This window comes from Salmo salar, chromosome ssa23 (genome assembly GCF_905237065.1).
Source record: "Salmo salar chromosome ssa23, Ssal_v3.1, whole genome shotgun sequence".
NCBI lineage: Eukaryota > Metazoa > Chordata > Actinopteri > Salmoniformes > Salmonidae > Salmo > Salmo salar.
The window spans coordinates 7,468,641-7,489,237 of NC_059464.1; the positions used below are offsets into that span (position 1 = coordinate 7,468,641).

The 20,597-nt window shown below is 42.8% G+C and overlaps 1 protein-coding gene across 3 annotated transcripts in view; it reads right to left on the reverse strand.

Annotated features, from left to right (window-relative positions):
* The window catches only part of LOC106584012 (phosphatidylinositol 3-kinase regulatory subunit gamma), a 327,133-nt gene that overhangs the window by 17,068 nt on the left and 289,468 nt on the right, over positions 1-20,597 (reverse strand). For 2 of the 3 annotated variants that reach the window (XM_014168762.2, XM_014168763.2), the window contains one exon: positions 9,142-9,256. In XM_014168762.2, coding sequence (XP_014024237.1) covers positions 9,142-9,256 — 115 coding nt within the window. Of the gene's footprint in view, positions 1-9,141; positions 9,257-14,284; positions 14,468-20,597 lie in introns of those variants that run through there. The other variant, XM_014168766.2, reaches the window with a different exon arrangement.

Genomic DNA, 20,597 nt, shown 5'->3' on the forward strand with positions numbered 1-20,597 from the left:
ATTGTGTTAGCTAATCCAAGTTTATAATTTTAAAATGCTAATTGATCATTAGAAAACCCTTTTGCAATTATGTTAGCACAGCTGAAAACTGTTGTCCTGATTAAAGAAGCAATAAAACTGGCCTTCTTTAGACTAGTTGAGTATCTGGAGCATCAGCATTTGTGGGTTTGATTACAGGCTCAAAATGGCCAGAAACAAATAACTTTCTTCTGAAACTCATCACTATATTCTTGTTCTGAGAAATGAAGGCTATTCGATGCGAGAAATTGCCAAGAAACTGAAGTACATTAGAGTGTCTAGTTTGAGAAACAGATGCCTCACAAGTCCTCAACTGGCAGCTTCATTAAATAGTACCCGCAAACACCAGTCTCAATGTCAACAGTGAAGAGGCAACTCCGGGATGCTGGCCTTCTGGGCAGAGTTCCTCTGTGCAGTGTCTGTGTTCTTTTGCCCATCTTAATCTTTTATTTTTATTGGCCAGTCTGAGATATGTCTTTTTCTTTGCAACTCTGCCTTGAAGGCCATCATCCTGGAGTCAACTCTTCACTGTTGACATTGAGACTGGTGTTTTGCGGGTACTATTTAATGAAGCTGCCAGTTGAGGACTTGTGAGGCGTCTGTATTTCTTATCAATTTGATGTTATTTTAATGGACAAAAAATGAGCTTTTCTTTCAAAAACAAGGACATTTCTATATGTGTATCTATGTTAACTTTCTGTAGGCAGCTCTGCTCTAGTCCATCTACGTTTCACACTACTGAGACAGGTCTGTGTGTGTGTCAGTCTGTAAGTGTGTGTGTGTGTATATATGTGTGTGTGTGTGTGTGTGTGTGTGTGTGTGTGTGTGTGTGTGTGTGTGTGTGTGTGTGTGCAGCTTCAGCCTCAGATGTGTGTCAGCTTTGGCTGGTGGTGGTAAGCTAAGCTGCACTTTACACATGGTGTAGATGAAACAGGGGGTCAAGTAAAGCCAGTCACTAAGCAGGCCTGTAAGCTGCTAAAACCTGCCTGGCTGGGAGACTCTGCTCTATAGGCATAGTGTGGTTTGGAGACAGACACACAAACAGACTGCTAGACTGGAGATTTAGGTTCATTTTAAAGGCCCAGTACTGTCAAAAATATGATTTACCTGTGCTTCATATACATTTGTGAAAATTATGATAATGCCCTTTTAGTGTGAGAGCTGTTTGAAAAGACCGTCTAAAATTTATGCCTGTTTTGGTGGGATGGTGTTTTGGCCTGCCTGGTGACATCACCAGGTGATAAATTAGTTTATATACCAATAAGAAAGAGTTCCAAACCTTTCTGCCAATAACAACTATTTTTCAGTTTCCCCTCCCCACTCAGACCCCTCCCAGAGAGTCCTAGCAAAATTCTTGCTTGAGAAATTGCTCTTTGCTAAGCTATTTTTGTTTCTTTTTGAATATTTTAATTGAAAACTGTCACAGTAAGGTACTTAATTATTACACAGAAATTGTTTAATATTGAGACAAAAACAGCTGCATTGGACCTTTCAAAGGTTCTTCCTTCTAACATCCTCTCTACCCCTTGACACCAACCCATACTGTACAGTACATATCCCAGTTAATATAAGACAGCCGAGAGAGAGACAGAGAGAGAGAGAATTGTGAAAAAGCAGCAGCCCTGAAATGAAAGGGACTTCCGTGATCATGAGATTGACTTGAGTATTGATTTATGCGATCCCATGACTCGACTCAAGGCACCTTCTCGCCAAACAAACTCAGATATGCACAATACCAACACACAAGACAAACAGGAACCTTCGCACACACACACCACACCACCCAACCACCTGACTTGCGCTAGTTAGACAAACTTGTTGCTGCCATAGTTGATCTATCATACCATCTGGTAGTTCCCATCTTGACTGCATGCCTATAAGAGTCTGCTGACTTCCACAGGCTTCAAACTTCCTTTTAAGAGGCACAGAAAGCAGCAGTTGACTACTCCATTGTCAACACTTTCATTAAATCAGTAGACCTATATCAATTTGAAAATATCATATACAGTGAGGGAAAAAAGTATTTGATCCCCTGCTGATTGTGTACGTTTGCCCACTGACAAAGAAATGATCATTTTAATGGTAGGTTTATTTGAACAGTGAGAGACAGAATAACAACAAAAAAATCCAGAAAAACGCATGTCAAAAATGTTATAAAATGATTTGCATTTTAGTGAGGGAAATAAGTATTTGACCCCTCCGCAAAACATGACTTAGTACTTGGTGGCAAAACCCTTGTTGGTAATCACAGAGGTCAGAAGTTTTTGTAGTTGGCCACCAGGTTTGCACACATCTCAGGAGGGATTTTGTCCCACTCCTCTTTGCAGATCTTCTCCAAGTCATTAAGGTTTCGAGGCTGACGTTTGGCAACTCGAACCTTCAGCTCCCTTCACAGATTTTCTATGGGATTAAGGTCTGGAGACTGGCTAGCCACTCCTTTGTTGCCTTTGTTGTGTGTTTTGGGTTATTGTCATGCTGGAATACTCATCCACGAACCATTTTCAATGCCCTGGCTGAGGGAAGGAGGTTCTCACCCAAGATTTGACGGTACATTACCCCGTCCATCGTCCCTTTGATGCGGTGAATTTGTTCTGTCCCCTTAGCAGAAAAACACCCCCAAAGCATAATGTTTCGACCTCCATGTTTGACGGTGGGGATGGTGTTCTTGGGGTCATAGGCAGCATTCCTCCTCCTCCAAACACGGCGAGTTGAGTTGATGTCAAAGAGCTCCATTTTGGTCTCATCTGACCACAACACTTTCCCCCAGTTGTCCTCTGAATCATTCAGATGTTCATTGGCAAACTTCAGACGGGCATGTATATGTGCTTTCTTGAGCAGGGGGACCTTGCGGGCGCTGCAGGATTTCAGTCCTTCACGGCTTAGTGTGTTACCAATTGTTTTCTTGGTGACTATGGTCCCAGCTGCCTTGAGATCATTGACAAGATCCTCCCGTGTAGTTCTGGGCTGATTCCTCACCGTTCTCATGATCATTGCAACTCCATGAGGTGAGATCTTGCATGGAGCCCCAGGCCAAGGGATACTGACAGTTCTTTTGTGTTTCTTCCATTTGCGAATAATCGCACCAAATGTTGTCACCTTCTCACCAAGCTGCTTGGCGATGGTCTTGTAGCCCATTCCAGCCTTGTGTAGGTCTACAATCTTGTCCATGACATCCTTGGAGAGCTCTTTGGTCTTGGCCATGGTGGAGAGTTTGGAATCTGATTGATTGATTGCTTCTGTGGACAGGTGTCTTTTATACAGGTAACAAACTGAGATTAGGAGCCCTCCCTTTAAGAGTGTGCTCCTAATCTCAGCTCGTTACCTGTATAAAAGACACCTGGGAGCCATAAATCTTTCTTATTGAGAGGGGGTTAAATACTTATTTCCCTGATTAAAATGCAAATCAATTTATAACATTTTTGACATGCGTTTTTCTGGATTTTTTTTGGGTTATTCTGTCTCACTGTTCAAATAAACCTACCATTAACATTATAGACTGATCATTTCTTTGTCAGTGGGCAAACGTACAAAATCAGCAGGGGATCAAATACTTTTTTCCCTCACTGTAAGTATCATTAGCTTTTAAAACAATTCAACCGGTTTTCTTTTATCCTATTTTAGACCAGGTGAGTCTATCTCTCCATTAGCCTACCTTTTTGTTCCTGAGGAGGATTCACCATCGCCATCAAATGTTTTCATAATTTATCTGCAGTTAATTGGCAAAAAGCCTGCCAGTATGTAATTGAAGGAGCCAAATGAACAGCACTCTTACCAATGCAATTTGGTAGGCTTCTGACGAGTCACTCACTTTGACGTCACTGAAGTCCATCAGTAGCCAGCTTAATTAGCCAGTTAGCTAGCTAAAGTAGCAAGGCTAATTGAGGCTATTTTGAGGCACCCTTGTCTACAACAACTCCATTCATATGAAACAACAGCCTCTCTGTTGGTTGATCATTGTAGCCTACTCCTTCTCATTTAGCCAACTTAATTCCATAATTTTTGATTAGAAATCTCCCACTTCACTTGCTACACATGGAGCCTAAAACTGTTGTTTTATAAACATGTTTTATGTAATGGTCTATCCTTGTAGGCTATGTAGCAATGCCACATTGATAATAACATTTTAGACAAAGCATTTTGTCTTAAAAATTAATGCACTCCTAGTAAGTTGGAGCGGCAGGTAGCCTAGTGGTTAGAGCGTTGGGCCAGTAACTGAAAGGTTGCTAAATCGAATCCCTGAGCTGACATGGTACAAATCTGTCATTCTGCCCCTGAACAAGGCAGTTAACCCACTGTTCCGAGGCCGAACCCACTGTTCAGAACTGACTTACCTAGTTAAATAAAATAAAAATAGAAATAATCGAATACTGAAGTCCGTTCGGATATTTGAACAACCGTGCCCCTCCCTAGTCTAATTGCCCCCTTCTCTGCTCCTAACAGTGAGAGTTACACATGACAGATCCAACTGAAACGTAGCCTACTAGTATTCAAACTGTCTCTTATTGATTTATTTCACCTTTATTTAACCAGGTAGGCCAGTTGAGAACAAGTTCTCATTTACAACTGCAACCTGGCAAAGATAAAGCAAAGCAGTTCCTTAAAAACAACAGAGTTACACATAAAGAAACGTACAGTCAATTACACAATAGAAACATCTATGTACATTGTGTGCAAATGTAGAAGATTAGGGAGGTAAGGCAATAAATAGGCCATAGAGGCGAAAAAATTACAATTTAGCACTAACACTGGAGTGATAGATGTGCAGATGATGATGTGCAAGTAGAGATACTGGGGTGCAAAAGAGCAAGAAGATAAATAACAATATGGGGATGAGGTAGTTGGGTGTGCTATTTACAGACTGGCTGAGTACAGGTAGATTGATCAGTAAGCTGCTCTGACAGCTGATACTTAAAGTTAGAGAGGGAGATATAAGTCTCCAGCTGCAGTGATTTTTGCAATTCGTTCCAGTCATTGGTAGCAGAGAACTGGAAGGAAAGGTGGCCAAAGGAAGTGTTGGCTTTGGGGATGACCAGTGAAATGTACCTGCTGGAGCGCGTGCTACGGGTGGGTGTTGCTATCGTGACCAGTGAGCTGAGATAAGGCGGGGCTTTACCTAGCAAAGACTTTTCGATGACCTGGAGCCAGTGGGTTTGGCGACGAATATGTAGCGAGGGCCAGCCAATGAGAGCATACAGGTCGCAGTGGTGGGTAGTATATGGGGCTTTGGTAACAAAACGGATGACACTGTGATAGACTGCATCCAGTTTGCTGAGTAGAGTGTTGGAGGCTATTTTGTAAATTGCCGAAGTCAAGAATCAGTAGGATAGTCAGTTTTACGAGGGTATGTTTGGCAGCATGAGTGAAGGAGGCTTAGTTGCGAAATAGGAAGCCGATTCTAGATTTAATTTTGGATTGGAGATGCTTAATGTGAGTCTGGAATGAGAGTTTACAGTCTAACCAGACACCTAGGTATTTGTAGTTGTCCACATATTCTAAGTCAGAACCGTCAAGAGTAGTGATGCTAGTCGGGCGGGTGTGGGCAGCAATCGGTTGAAGAGCATGCATTTAGTTTTACTAGCATTTAAAAGCAGTTGGAGGCCACGGAAGGAGTGTTGTATGGCATTGAAGCTCGTTTGGAGGTTTGTTAACACAGTGTTGCTGCAGGGGGTGCAGAGCTGTTGTGGCCGGGGTAGGGGTAGCCAGGTGGAAAGCATGGCCAGCCATTGAAAAATGCTTATTGAAATTATTGATTATCGTAGATTTATCGGTGGTGACAGTGTTTCCTATCCTCAGTGCAGTGGGCAGCTGGGGGGAGGTGCTCTTATTCTCCATGGACTTTTTGGAATTAGTGCTACAGGATGCACATTTCTGTTTGAAAAAGCTATCTTTAGCTTTCCTAACTGACTGTGCAAATTGGTTCCTGACTTAAAAGTTGCATATCGCAGGGGCCATTCGATGCTAATGCAGAAAGCCACAGGATGTTTTTGTGCTGGTCAAGGGCAGTCAAGTCTGGGGTGAACCAAGGGCTATATCTGTTCTTAGTTCTACATTTTTTGAATGGGGCATGCTTATTTAAGATGGTGAGGAAAGCACTTTTAAAGAGCAACTAGGCATCCTCTACTGACGGGATGAGGTCAATATCCTTCCAGGATACTCGGGCCAGGTCGATTAGAAAGGCCTGCTCGCTGAAGTGTTTTAGGGAGCGTTTGACAGTGATGAGAGGTGGTCGTTTGACCGCGGACCCATTATGGACGCAAGCAATGAGGCAGTGATCGCTGAGATCCTGGTTGAAGACAGCAGAGGTGTATTTAGAGAGCAAATTGGTCAGGATGATATCTAAGAGGGTGCCCATGGTTACGGATTTAGGGTTGTACCTGGTATGTTCCTTGATAATTTGTGTGAGATTGAGGGCATCTAGCTTAGATTGTAGGACGGCCGGGGTGTTAAGCATATCCCAGTTAGGTCACCTAACAGTACAAATTCTGAAGATAGATGGGGGGCAATCAATTCACATATGGTGTCCAGGGCACAGCTGGGGACTGAGGGGGTCTATAACAAGCGGCAACGGTGAGAGACTTGTTTCTGGAAAGGTGGATTTTTAAAAGTTCAAGCTCAAATTGTTTGGGTACAGACCTGGATAGTATGACAGAACTCTGCAGGCTATCTCTCTGTTCTATCTTGTCGGAAAATGTTGTAGTTTGGGATGGAAATTTCAGGATTTTTGTTGGCCTTCCTAAGCCAGGATTCAGACACGGCTAGGACATCAGGGTTGGCGGAGTGTGCTAAAGCAGTAAATAAAACAAATTTAGGGAGGAGGCTTCTGATGTTAACATGCATGAAACCAAGGCTTTTACAGTTACAGAAGTCAACAAATGAGAGCGCCTGGGGAATGGGAGTGGTGCTAGGCATTTGCACCTCCCATATAATGTGAGTTCATTTGCACGTCTCATATAATGTGGTAACGATGTGTAGAAATCTGTACCCAGTAGCCACTGCATGCAGAAGTGTGCGCATGGGGCTGGTGAATTTTCAGAGATACAAGTTCATGAAATTAGCTAGTTTGATGTGCACTTCATTACATTTAAAATTAAAACATTGAAAAGTAAATCATAATATAAAATCCCCCATTGTTTTCCACTAGTGTCAGCTGTTTGCTACACAGCCAATTACAGACTCATTTTCAGCCGGCTACTTTGTCCACTTAAATTAACTACACTACTTTCCAATTTGCTAGTCCAAAAAAGTCTGCAGAGCCCTTTCCCAATAGAATGAAGGATATCCATCTTCTAGCAATCTATTGAAAGGAGGACAGGTGCCTGTCATTCACAAAGTGAGAGATAACAGGTAAACACTGCTGTCTGCCCACCTCTTTGTACCTGGATGTGTGTGTTGTGTGCGCTGTGGTTGCAGTCAAATTTCTTTACACTGAGGGAGAGAACATGAATTTGCACCTCCCATATGTGAGTTAATTTTCACGTCTCATATAATGTGGTAACGATGTGTAGAAATCCACTTAGCCTATTGTTTTCTGGCACATTCATTTATTTTATTTTGCATGCAAGGTCTGACATTAACGATGGCCCGCTGGCCCAGGGACATTAAAAACACATGGGGCCAGTAACTTTTCAGTGCATTCCAGTTCTACTCTGTCACGGTCTACCATTGAAAACTATTGAAGACCACACACATAAATGTCATGCTATTTGTATTTGAGCAATATGATTGGCACCACAACTTCGAGCACAGGAGCAGTACATGAGTTTGTGCCTTCACACAGCACACGTGAGCTGTCCAGAGCAAAAACAAGCTCCCATCAATCTAGTCGCTGGGCTTATTTATTTTAGGGAAAGTCATTTACCAAATCAAACATTCAAAAGAGAACATACAAGCAATATATTGGCTCCTGTTGATAGTCTGCATAAAGAAAGCTACGAAAAAACACTTAGCATTCTTCTTGGCTAGCCTACTGTAGTCATGGCGATGTCTCTTTTTTGTCTTAAAGGGGCAGCGTCCGATTTTCAAATCCTTTCAAAATGACATACTTCAGAAACAAAAATGACTGCAATTAATACAATGCAATTCTAAAGAATAGAGTAATGACTTGCATTGCTAAATTATATTACACAGCTTTTTAATACATATCATAGTAACCAAATATAGCCGAATATAGAGAAAAAGCATGCCAACCTATAGGCCCTGCATGACCCCAAATAATTTAAGAACTACACCATTTCCGGGCGAGTAGAAATTCAGTTCGGGCCAGTAGATTTTTGGCCAAATGGCCCAACCGTTTGCATTTTTGATATGAAGTCTATCAGGACTAGCCAGAAAGTGACATTAAAGTGAGTGACTCGTCAGTAGCCTACCGATATGCAAGATGAAACGCAAGCGAGAGACCTGTTCATTTGGCTCCCTAATTTGCATACTGGTAGGCTTTTTGGCGATTAACTGCAGATAAATTATGAAAACGTGCTGAAGATGGTGAATCCTCCTCACTGCAAGGAACAATAGGTAGGCTAGTGGAGACAGAGCCTCACTCTGGTCTAAAATATGATAAAAGAAAACCATTTGAATGGTTTTAAAAACTAATGATACTTATATGGTATTTTCAAATTGATATAGGTCTACTGATTTAATCAAAATGTTGACAATGGAGTAGTCAACTGCTGCTTTCTGTGCCTCTTAAAAGGAAGTTTGAAGCCTGTGGAAGTCAGCAGACTCTTACAGGATTCTATAAATGCCCAGTGCAGTCCAGTTTTGTTTTGCCTGTGTTTTATATCATATTGTACAACAGCTGACGAAACGAACACTGACTGTAAAAGTGTGAAACAATTGGATACGGGTTATTTCCTGATAGTTGCTGTTTCAAAATACAATCTAGCATTAGAGTATACCAGAGGCCACCAAAATAGAGCTTGTTCGGCAAAAATGTATTAACCAGAACCCCCCCAGCCCAGGGGAGCCTGGCTAGCTACTTTTTCGATTTGGCTGGCTACTCAATGTACTTGTGAAAAACACTGATCCCCTGAGCTGTCAGGGCACTTTCATAGGAGGGCAAAAGGGCAGCTGCTCGGGCACTGGTTGAGCCCTATTTGTGCATGTGCTTGGTGTGCGGAGTGCTACCTTGATATGTCTCCCCAGTACCACTCTGCTTCCTGTAGCGACCCCCCAGCCCCCTCCTTCACACCATTGCTGCTGCTCACTGGAGTCATGGGCTTGGCCGGCTTGGGAGGAAGAGCTGCAGAGAGAGAAAAACAAAGAAGGGAATAGAGAAAGACAGAGGGTTAGTGGCAGAACAAAAATAAAAGTATGCTTCGACATGTATGAGGTGTACTGATATGACAGTGGACCCGAAGCTTGTAGGAAACAGTCTTCCTTTCCTGTCATTCCTCCTTTCTTCACCTCTACTTCTGGCCTGAGTTCATTCCTTCATCCCCCCCATCCCTCAGGCTTAGATTATGTCGCAATCGGCTATACTGGCCATGCTTCTCCTCCCTCCCATTCAGCATTGTGTTAATAATTTACCAAGAAGAGACCTCCCTCCACAGTATTTGGAATCTAGAGATTCTGTGAGAATACTAATTGGAGGATAAGTAGCAGGAAGCAGAGCTGGGCTGGCTAGATCCCACTCACCCCAGCTAACAGTAGAGAGAGGTACATACATACATACATACATACATACATACATACATACATACATACATAGACAGACAGGTCTAGGCTGCTAGTAGAGGGACCTTGAGGGTCAGGGAGGGGTGAGATACGGAGTAGAAGGTAAGGGCGAGACATGCCACATGCCAGGTGCAGCAGAGAAAAAAAGTGTAATAACTTTGCTAGCTTTAGAGGAAAATAACCCTCACCCCCCTCCCTTTGCCTCCTCTAGCCCAACAGCAGCTACAGTGTTCATACGAAAAACCCCAAGCCAAGCATAACTAACCTGCCCCTGACCCAGACACCCTACTCAGCACCCACAACCACACACATAGACAGAAACACGCGTGCACACGCGCACACACACACACACACACACACGTGAGTATATGTGTAGCACACGCGTGTGTTTCATCTTTCATTCAGGGGTCTCCACTGGCTCTCTGGCGGGCCTCTAGAATGTTCTGTCCCTCTCTAGAACATTCAGGGCTGCTCTGGGAACCCACACACACCAGGGAGAGAAGGTGACATCATGACAGGCAGTCAGGGGAATCCCATAACTACACTACGAGGGGGTAGTCCAACCAGACAACCAGGCCAGTCAGAGACAGACACCCAATCCCCCAGAGTCATCCAGGACACATTTATTGACATAACCATTACTCAATGTCCCCATGATAGTAACATCACTCACTGTCTGTCCCCATGCTGTACAGTAGGAGTGACAGAGAGTCACATGTACTGAACTACTGAATTAGCTATGCATGAGGGGTGTCAATAAAGGGAATTAGAACATGTGACAGACATACAGCATAGGAAATAGTTCTTAGTAAAAGAGGTTCCAGTTGGAGCAGACTGAGTACAATATTTACTTCTCTCCAGCAGTACAGAGCTAGGGGAATATAAAACAGTGTCTGGAACACTACTGAAAACCAGTTCCTTCAGTTGGGTTGGCAGTTGGTCCACGTTGGTCCACGGGGGCACGCACAAACACACATACATACATACGCACACACGCAGGGTTGAGGAGTAATGGATTACATGTAATTACGTTAGCAGTAAAATTATTGTAATCAGATTACAGATACTTAAAAAAAAAAAAAATGGACGATTAATTAAAAATTCAGAAAGGATGTTTGCGCAAAAATTATTTGGCATTCAAATCAGCATAAAAAAGGCTTTATTTTTGGTTTGTTCCACCTGAGGGAGTCTGACCACAAATCAAAGACCACTATGATGACACACCAAATGCATTTGATGGATTGTGGGAAAAGAGCAGGAATAGGCTTTTGTAGGCTTTAGTCCAAGCTATGTCTACCAATGGTGCGTCTGTTGTCGGCATCCAAAAATGATTCAACTTGAATAAACGCTTGGAGGTAAGGACATTTTACATTTTCATTTTAGTCATTTAGCAGGCTCTTTTTTTTTTTTTTTTTTATGTTTGGAGGACAAAAAAGAAACTTTGTTTGTACAGCTTTTCTACAGACAACACTTTTTTTTCCCTACTTAGCAGAGGCTCTTATCCAGAGCAACTTAACAGAAGCCTTGTTCAAGGGCACATAGACAGATTATTCAGCTAGTCAGCTCTGGGATTTGAACCAGCTTCATTCCAGTTACTAGCCCAACACCATTAACCACTAGGCTACCTGCCGCACAACAGCAGTGGTGTAGCCTATGGGTGATACAGAAATCACTTTGATGTGAATCACACTGCCGCTCTCTCGTTTAGCTATTTGCGCCTTACGGGTTGTGGATGGCTCTTCACAAATGTATATGTGTATTTTAAAGAAGTTTATACTGCCTATCGATCATTGTTTTCGTGACCAGGGTGTATTCATTAAGGGAAATGTTTACCGTTTAAGAACCAAACAGAAGCAAACAGAGCAAATCGAAAGTTTCTATTAGACAAATTCAGGTAGGTCCCACCTCGTTTCGTTCAGTTTGTTTCAGTTTAAGAAACAGCCATTCTGTTGCAAAATGTAATGAATATGTCCCCAGTAGACAGCCAGTGAGCTTATAAAATGTGCTCTTGCAACAGCTGCATAGTGTGGATCCCAGCCTATGGCGTAAAAGCTTGAGGGAGTTTCTCCCTTCCTCCATACAGTCAACAAGTTTAATTTAAGAAGACCACGAGTGGGGCTTTTATTGCTCAATTGAATTTGTGCAATAACAAAAAAAAATCCAAACTTGCGCACTTTTGATAGTCTTAAACAGTCTTAAACAGCTGCAAATTATTGAGGTATCAGTATCAACAACAAAAATAGTAGGCGTTTAGCAAATGCAGCATATGGCATACATTTTTCACATGCAAAAAGCACTTTTTGGTAGGGCTCAAAGCATGTCATTCCGAGAGCAGCATTTTTTTCCCAACTCAATGCAATGAGCCCAATCGGTCCGCCATGACAACAAAATCATAATCAACAGAGTAGGGTAACTAGTCCTTCGTTTTTTGGTTACGGGCAGATAAAAAACATTCGGCTAATCTATACTTTCAAGTCCTATTCTTGAAGATAAAGGAGTACTAAATTAATTGGAATGACTGGAAATCTGACACTGTTTTTTCAATGTAAAGAGGTAGCCTAATCGCATTATTTTCTGTAGTAGAAAGCAATGGATTAGAAGAAGCCTACATAACCAACCCATAAAGTCAAATGCAGCATCCATTGATGGCCAGCTATGTAAACTCTAACATTGATTCATCCTGCAATAGATGACGTTCAATTAGTAATATTCATTTTTGTCTTCTAATGACTCTTACGCAAATTGACTTTTATTGGGATGAGTTTTGTCCTTGAGGCAGAACTGAGCGATTTACGCCAGATGGGCCAGCTGCAAAGTCAAAATTAGCTATATTGTAAAAATGTATGAAAATAGAAATTAGCTTTTTGGTCTTCATTTAAGGTTATAGTAAGGCATTAGAGTTAGCAGTGTGGTTAGGGTTAAGTTTAAAATCAGATTTTATGACTTTGTGGCTGTGCTAGCTAGTTACCACTCTGCACAGCTGCCTCTAGAACAAGATTCATGACGAAAAACACTAACCTGCACTAATCGAAAAGTAACTGAAAGTAATCCGATTACATTACTGAGTTTGGGTAATCCAAAATAAATGTTACTGATTACAATTGTGGACAGGTAACTAGTAACTGTAACAGATTACATTTGGAAAGTAACCTACCCAGCCCTGCGCCACACACACACGCACACACGCACACACGGTGAGCCAGCCAGGCAGTCCAGGAGCTCCTCTCCTCTTCCCTGTGGGGTGAGCCATCTCCACCAGTGAGAGAGAGCCAGGGGCGGACCTGCCTGCCTAACTCTCCTCCTCCTCCTTTCTTTCCTCTCCTGTCCTCCCTCCACCCTCTCCTTGCAGGTGCACACACACTCCTTTCACTCTCTCTCTCTCACAGCACACAGGGGAAAGAGCCAGGAAGCCACAGGAGGAAGAGAGCAGAATTGGGGCCAAGTGAAAATGAAATCCCTGGCTAGCTAGCAACCTCCAGCCCCCTTCCCTTCCAGGACCTGTGTGTGTGTGTGTCTGTATGTGTGTATTCATCCCCACTTTATCATTAACAGATTCATTTAACATCCGACTGGCTGAAAGATCTGTCCTGCACCCTTCACCCTCAGTCGAGCCCCCCTCTATGACACACACAACAGCTCGATCAGAGCCAGTTCCAAAGAGCACATTATGCAGCTTGCATAGGACACAGGGTCAGCCTCAGGCACAACTCTCTCTGTGTGTGTGTGTGTGTGTGTGTGTGTGTGTGTGTGTGTGTGTGTGTGTGTGTGTGTGTGTGTGTGTGTGTGTGTGTGTGTGTGTGTGTGTGTGTGCGTGCGCGTGTGCACGTGTGTGGTGTGTGGCAGCTGTTTGGTTCAGAAGCAGGAGCATGTTAACCAGAGTGTGTCGGGCGCCAGCAGAGTGGTATTAACACTGCCGCCCCACAGCAACCCTTCACACACACACCTCGGTGAGATGTAGATGACTGTCTGAGAACTTTAAGTAAAACCATAAATAAGTCAAATCATAATTGACAAGTAAAAAAGTAAAATAAACAAACATTTGCACCGTTGTGCAAAGTTACAGAATGGAATAAAAGTAGCAGAACAGAGTACAATCCAATAAAAACTTCATTATTTATTTTTTGGGGAGGGCGTAAGCCCCAGAGTGTGTAAGCGGAGCAGAGGGTCTTTTCCACACACACACACACACGCACACACCTCCCACAGAGGGACAAAGACCCTCAGGAATGAACACACACACACACAGTGTATACATCAGTCTGTCTTTTAAGCTGTTCAACACATGTAGTCCTGCAGACTCAGTCCACACGGCCGGCCTGCCAGCCTACCCCCGGGCCCCTCAATCCTGTCACACACACATAAGCCCTCATTCCAGTCCTGTCCAGTCGCAGTCGGCACTTTGCTTCACACTCACACACACACACACGGACCCACAGACGGAAGCACAAACGCACAAAAGGGACACGGGCCAACTGACAAGAAAAGAAAGAAAGGGGAGGAGGACTGAGAGAAAAAAAGAAAGAAAGAAAGAAAGAAAGAAAGAAAGAAAGAAAGAAAGAAGAAAAAAGGAAAGAAAGCTGGTGCTGGGTCTTACCTTCTTCCTCTGGTGGGGTCTGTGTGAGCTGCATTAGTCCTGTCAGCTGTCTCTTCCTTTCCCTTTCTCTGTGTGTCTGTCAGTCAGTCCCTCTCCTCTCTCTCTCTCTCTGTTCTAGCTCTCTTTCCTCCTCTGTCAGACTGGCGCTGCGAAACAAGCCCTGATCCTAAAATCAGACAGCTAGCTAATCTCTGAATGGAGACTTGATTTAGCCAATAAGAGCACAGCAGGGGGATAGGGGTGGACCCTGAGAGGGGGGGGCAGCAGAGAGAGAAAGAGAGCGCAAGAGAGACAGAGAGAGAGAGAGAGAGTTACACCCTCAGAGTATATAAATTATGTCAGGGACATGTTGAGGAAGAGAAAGAGAGAAAAAGAGAGAGGGTCAGGGAGAGAAAGAGAGAGAGGGTCAGGGAGAATGAGAGAGGTTCAGGAAGAGAAAGAGCACACAGAGCGTGTAAAGCCTCACTAAACCAGACACACTACACTCTCTTACACACACAAACACGGGATGTGACAAATGGACCATTTAAAAAAAGTTTAAACAGCTCTTTTTTCCATTAAAACTATAAGAAAGATGCATAAAATGTTCCCTTTCAAATGGTTAAGCATTGCACCTGTACTACGGTCCCGTGTGGCTCAGTTGGTAGAGCATGGTGTTTGCAACGCCAGGGTTGTGGGTTTGATTCCCATGGGGGACCAGTCTGGAGAAAAAAATGTATGAAATGTATGCATTCACTACTGTAAGTCGCTCTGGATAAGAGCGTCTGCTAAATGACTAAAATGTACTATTACTGAACCTCAATTACACCTCGCAAAGTATTTCCATACAGGACGTCGCTTGCCATTTTTCCAACAGTTAACGACGATGACGTAGTGGTAGAGCGTTGATTCCAAAGTAATTGATTCCTCGACTCTTTGCACGTTGACTACCGTCACCGAATCGAGTGCTAAGATTCGATTCTGCTAGGAATCGATTCCTAAGATTCAGTATTTTTGGAAATCCATCTTTCATAGCGAGCTAGCGAGGGACGGAGAGAGAAGGAAGGGGCACAGTACAGGCAGGTCGGCCACCAGGCAGACAGTCCGAACTGTTTTCTAGGCCTGTATCTCGCAATGGAATGCAGCATCTCGCAATTTCTTGGCTTGCAATGTCTCGGAACTTTAGAAAAGCAGGACCTACCATCAATGAATAGGCTAGGATATTCTACACGCAACAGAACGAAGACTGAATACACTAACATCGTTAGCGAAGAGAAAGAGCAGGGGTGTAATCATTAGTCCAAACAGTTGCGAAATGGAACATTTCTATTGGACAAATTCAGGTAGGTCCCTCCCCGTTTCATTCCATTTGCTTCCGTTTAACAAACGTTTTGCATCATAATCGGTGTAATGAATACGCCCCCAGGCGAGCCAGACCGAGGGAGAGAGAGGAGAGCGCAGGCAGAAAAAAACATGGTGCGCATCTTGCTAATCTGTCTTGCATGCCTCACAAATTCACCTAAAGTTCACCTCTTCCTCTCTTGTTTTATTTAAATTACACAACTTTCCACAGACCTTTATAGCCTATCATCCAGTTCGGCCAAAACGCGGAAAATAATGTTTTGTGATCGGTTTGGGATTTTTCCTAAAGTTAAGGATCCCAATTTCATAAAACGCCCCCACCCCCACACACACACCCTATGGCCAAAGCTGTGTCTGAATGGGAAAAGACAGGCATATTCTGCTCCCAGCCCAGTTTCCACAAGTCAGCCCTGACCAAGCTGAACACTTCGAACTCTAGTACTATTTATACATGTGAGGAGAGAAAGGGAGAGCGAAACAGAGTCAGAGAAACAGAAGGAGAATAGAGTGAAAGAAAGAAAGAGATTTGGGAGGGAGAGAGATGGGAGAAAAATGTTTATACTTAACAGATGTATGTGTTCTGGGGCTCTTACCAGCCTAACATGTGTCCAACGTGAATCTCAGAATATAATAGGAGGCAGAAAGAGAGAGAGAAAAAGAGAGGGGGGATTGGGAAGAGAGGGCAAGTTGCCTTTTATGCTTAGACACATTATGAATCCTTAGCTCTGCTTACATCTCTCCACGACAGACAGAATGAGAGAGAAAGGTTGTGTCTACACTTGACACTTGCATGCAGCTTCTGCTATCAGAATACGAAGATGGGTCGAGACGCACAAAAGTCGCTTTGTGGTCTGATTGTGTTCAGATCTGGCTGACCACTTCAGGATGTGGTCAGGGATGCATTGGGTGCCGATTTCTGAAAGCAACCAGGCTACCGAAAGCGCATACAGTGGCAGACGACATCAGTACTCCTCCCACAAGTCTCCAGAAAATGTGCGTTTTGGGTCCGAGAGGCACCTTTTTCATTATAACGTTGGAGGAAATACGTTCCTAGCGTGTGAGGAACGTGTTTGCTGGCCTCATAAATGTTAGCCAGCTAGCTAGTATTTCGAAGGATTTTTTTTGGGGGGGGGCTTGAGTTATGCTAACCCGTTTTCAGTCCCTTTAACGTCGCTTGCTGGCTAGCTACAGAAGTTAGCTGGCTAGTTAGCTACAGTAGTTAGCTACCGCCATCAGTTGTTGTGTTGTTATTATTATATTTAGCCTATTCCACCGTTTGTAGAATGCATACTGGCAATTGAATAGAGTGCGGGATAAGGGGAATCCAGACACACTGTTGACACAATATCTACATTTAAATGTAGGTGTTGATGCATGACACGTTCGGAATTCCATGATCAGAAATCTAGGATCAGAATACTAAAGCTGAATGAACTGTCAAGTTTAGACATGGCCGAAGAGAGAGACAGAGAATAAAGAGTAAGATAATAGTTGGACTGTACTCCTTACGGAAGAGAAAGTGTGTTTTAATGCGCAGAGGAAGAATCAACACAACCAACTCAGTCAGTCAGTCAGTCAGTCAGTCAGTCAGTCTGTCGTGCCTCACTACTGTAAGTGACTTATGTCATTGCCCCATATAGCATCATTCTAGCAGCAGGGGACAGAAATGTACTGGTGATTTTCCATTCAATGAAGAAGCTACCCAATTCTAGTGCTGCCCTGCAAACTCACACCCCATTACTGCACCTTACACACACACACACACACACACACACACAATGGGAGGGGAGTAGTCGTGTTGCCGTTGGGAACCGAGGTCAGCCCTCCCCTGGGGCAGCACTCCACCTGTGCTAATCACCCACGGCAACGGACACAAAGACACACACACACACACACACGGAGCTGGCCCCCGGCGTTACATCCTAACTGTCACAGAGCCTCTCACATTTCAATTCCACTGTAAGAAATATATTAATGAACATCTGCACAACGCTCATCCCTTCTCTGTCGCTCTCTTCCTCCACCCCCACGGTGTCTCTCTTGCCTCCTCTCTATTTCTCTTTCTCTGCTGGGCCCAGGGTTGAGACCCCTAGGATCCCACAAAGTAAATCCCATGCCGAAATAACATCTAAAAACAGGAGTACATAAGAAGAGAGAAAAGCCCAGACAGGCAACCAAAAACATTGCGTATGTGTTCTGTAGGGGCCGAGCCCGAGCTGTGAGCTGGCATTGAGTGGAAGATAAGATGAATATGCGGTCTGATCACACACTGGTGAGCTCATACCCCCTGGAGAGAGAAGAGGAGGAGTAGAGAAGAAGAGCGGGGCTATTTTCTTCCACCTCCCCTAGACATACTGCCGCTATACGCCACTCTATACACCTACCGCCTGCCTGCGGTAACACAGCTAGGGTCCTTTCCGATAGCCCAAGGAGATGTTACACAGAAGCCAAACACACAACACAGTGCATCTTTCCCATTGAAACCTATTGTTTATACAAAGCTACTGTTTGTTTCATTCACTGTCTCCACTGACAATCCCTGGCTCAATGGAACAAGCTTGCTAACATAGGTGATCATATAATACAACTGATGTTGGTTGTTGTCACTCTGTAACAGCACCAACACACATAAAACACAAACATCAACCATTGACAGATTAATCACAGGAGGAGATGGCGATTACTTTTCCAACACCAGGGCACGTTTAGACATTGTTGTTTTGAAACAGATCTGGCAACATGATTAGTGTGACATTTTGGTTGTTTGCCAACTGGCTCATACATCTGGGTTTATATACAAAAGATGCACAGCGCTACTATCACCATTATACATGCATGGTAGTATTACTGTTATCTTTTCATAGATGGAGAGCCTACCCAGTGTGCATACAACATGATAAAGACATTTTTTTCTGGTTGGAACATCATATAACCAGATCACAACTAGATTAAAATGTCTTTTTCATGATGTCCAGGGTGGGAAATTAACTTTTTGGTCCACCAGCCACTGTGGTAGATTAAAAAAAATCTACCAGCCACTCACATTTTTTACCAGCCCAATTTTTTTTCTTAATAATTAAAGAAAAATTACAACAAAAAACGAAAAGTATGCTTTCTAATGTTTCAAAAACAAGAAATGTATTCGGAGTATGAAGTATTAGAGTATATTGATTAATTTAATTAGTGACCTGCGTCTTTTAACCAATGTATGTTAAAATAAATCATTTAGATAAAATAATAAAAACATAAATAGTTTCGCAACTGAACAAAGTTTTTGGTAGCAATCCATGCTCGATCAAGTGCAAACATTAGGTGAGACAAAAAATGTCAGCTAGCCCTTTAAGGGACGGGCCGTTACCGTGGTAATTTAGGCACTCGCTTGGCTGTGATGAAAAAAATCTTGACTGAGATGTCTTCCTAACAGCAGACAGTTGCGGCAAACTTAAACTAACATCATTGAAAAACAACCTAGCATGTGAACAAAACGATGTAACTGGCCAAGAAACACTAGGACAAAGTTCCACTTTAGTACATTTTCTTGAAAATTCGACCAACTTCTACATGTGGGTTTTGGATTTTTTTTTTTATTATCACTAAATGCTCTGTGTCACCACCCGACAACGTGGCTTGTGAAAATATACATTCTTACCCGCCAATTACAAAATCTACCCGTATTTGGAGGGTTTTCATTTCCAACCCTGATTATGTATTTTTTACATCTTGAAAAATACATCTTATTTTGGTTGAAATCTGATTGAACTACTGAACAGTTACCCAGTCAACATGCTGGGCTCAGGCCTATTCCATTTGAGACTCTGGGCATGGACTCGGACTCGGGGGGCTTCATACAGGCCGAGTTCTTCCCAAGTCCTGCAGAATCCTATTATACTATGGGCTCCGCCTAAATGGGCTCCGCCAAAAGTCCATTTCAGCATATCCTCAGGTCATACGTCATTACCACGCTAAAATTTGTGATAGTTTCTGCGGTCTTATAGCTATCAGAGATGGTCCCTAATTTAGAGAATCTCAGATGCTATAAATGCTTTGGATTTTACTACAGACTATGGGAATGTTTTTTGTAGTTGCAAAGTTGGAAAGTGCACATTCACTTCCATAACATTTGTTCCAGGTTACCAGCATGTAAGATAAACATACACAATAATACAGGATATACTTACAAAGAGTCACTGTCGTTAAAATGCAGTTAAACTGCAGTGCAATGAAATAATGTTTAATTAATTAATGATATCTGGTAGCATTCTACATGTGTTGGCTTCTAATGTTAATCTTTTGTCTGTGTAATTGCACTGTTTATTGAGCAGGGCATTTTCTTCTGTTCCACTGAATGCTATTTTGTTGTTCTATTATGACTAAGAACATTTGTTTTCAAAATTTAACAAAACACTTAGGCCTATACAGTGTCAAGAAAAAGTATGTGAACCCTTTGGAATTACCTGAATTTCTGCATAAATTGGTCATCAAATTTGATCTGATCTTCATCTAAGTCACAACAATAAGCAAACAGTGTGCTTAAACTAATAACACACAAATTATTGTATTTTTCTTGTCTATATTGAATACATAATTTAAACATTCACAGTGTAGGTTGGAAAAAGTATGTGAACCCCTAGACTAATGACTTCTCCAAAAGCTCATTTGAGTCAGTAGTCAGCTAACCTGGAGTCCAATCAATGAGACGAGATTGGAGATGTTGGTTTGAGCTGCCTTGCCCTATAAAAAACACTCACAAAATGTGAGTTTGCTAATCACAAGAAGCATTGCCTGATGTGAACCATGCCTCCAACAAAAGAGATCTCAGAAGACCTAAGATTAAGAATTGTTGGCTTGCTTAAAGCTGGAAAGGGTTACAAAAGTATCTCTAAAAGCCTTGATGTCCATCAGTCCACGGTAAGACAAATTGTCTATAAATGGAGAAAGTTCAGCACTGTTGCTACTCTCCCTAGAAGTAGCC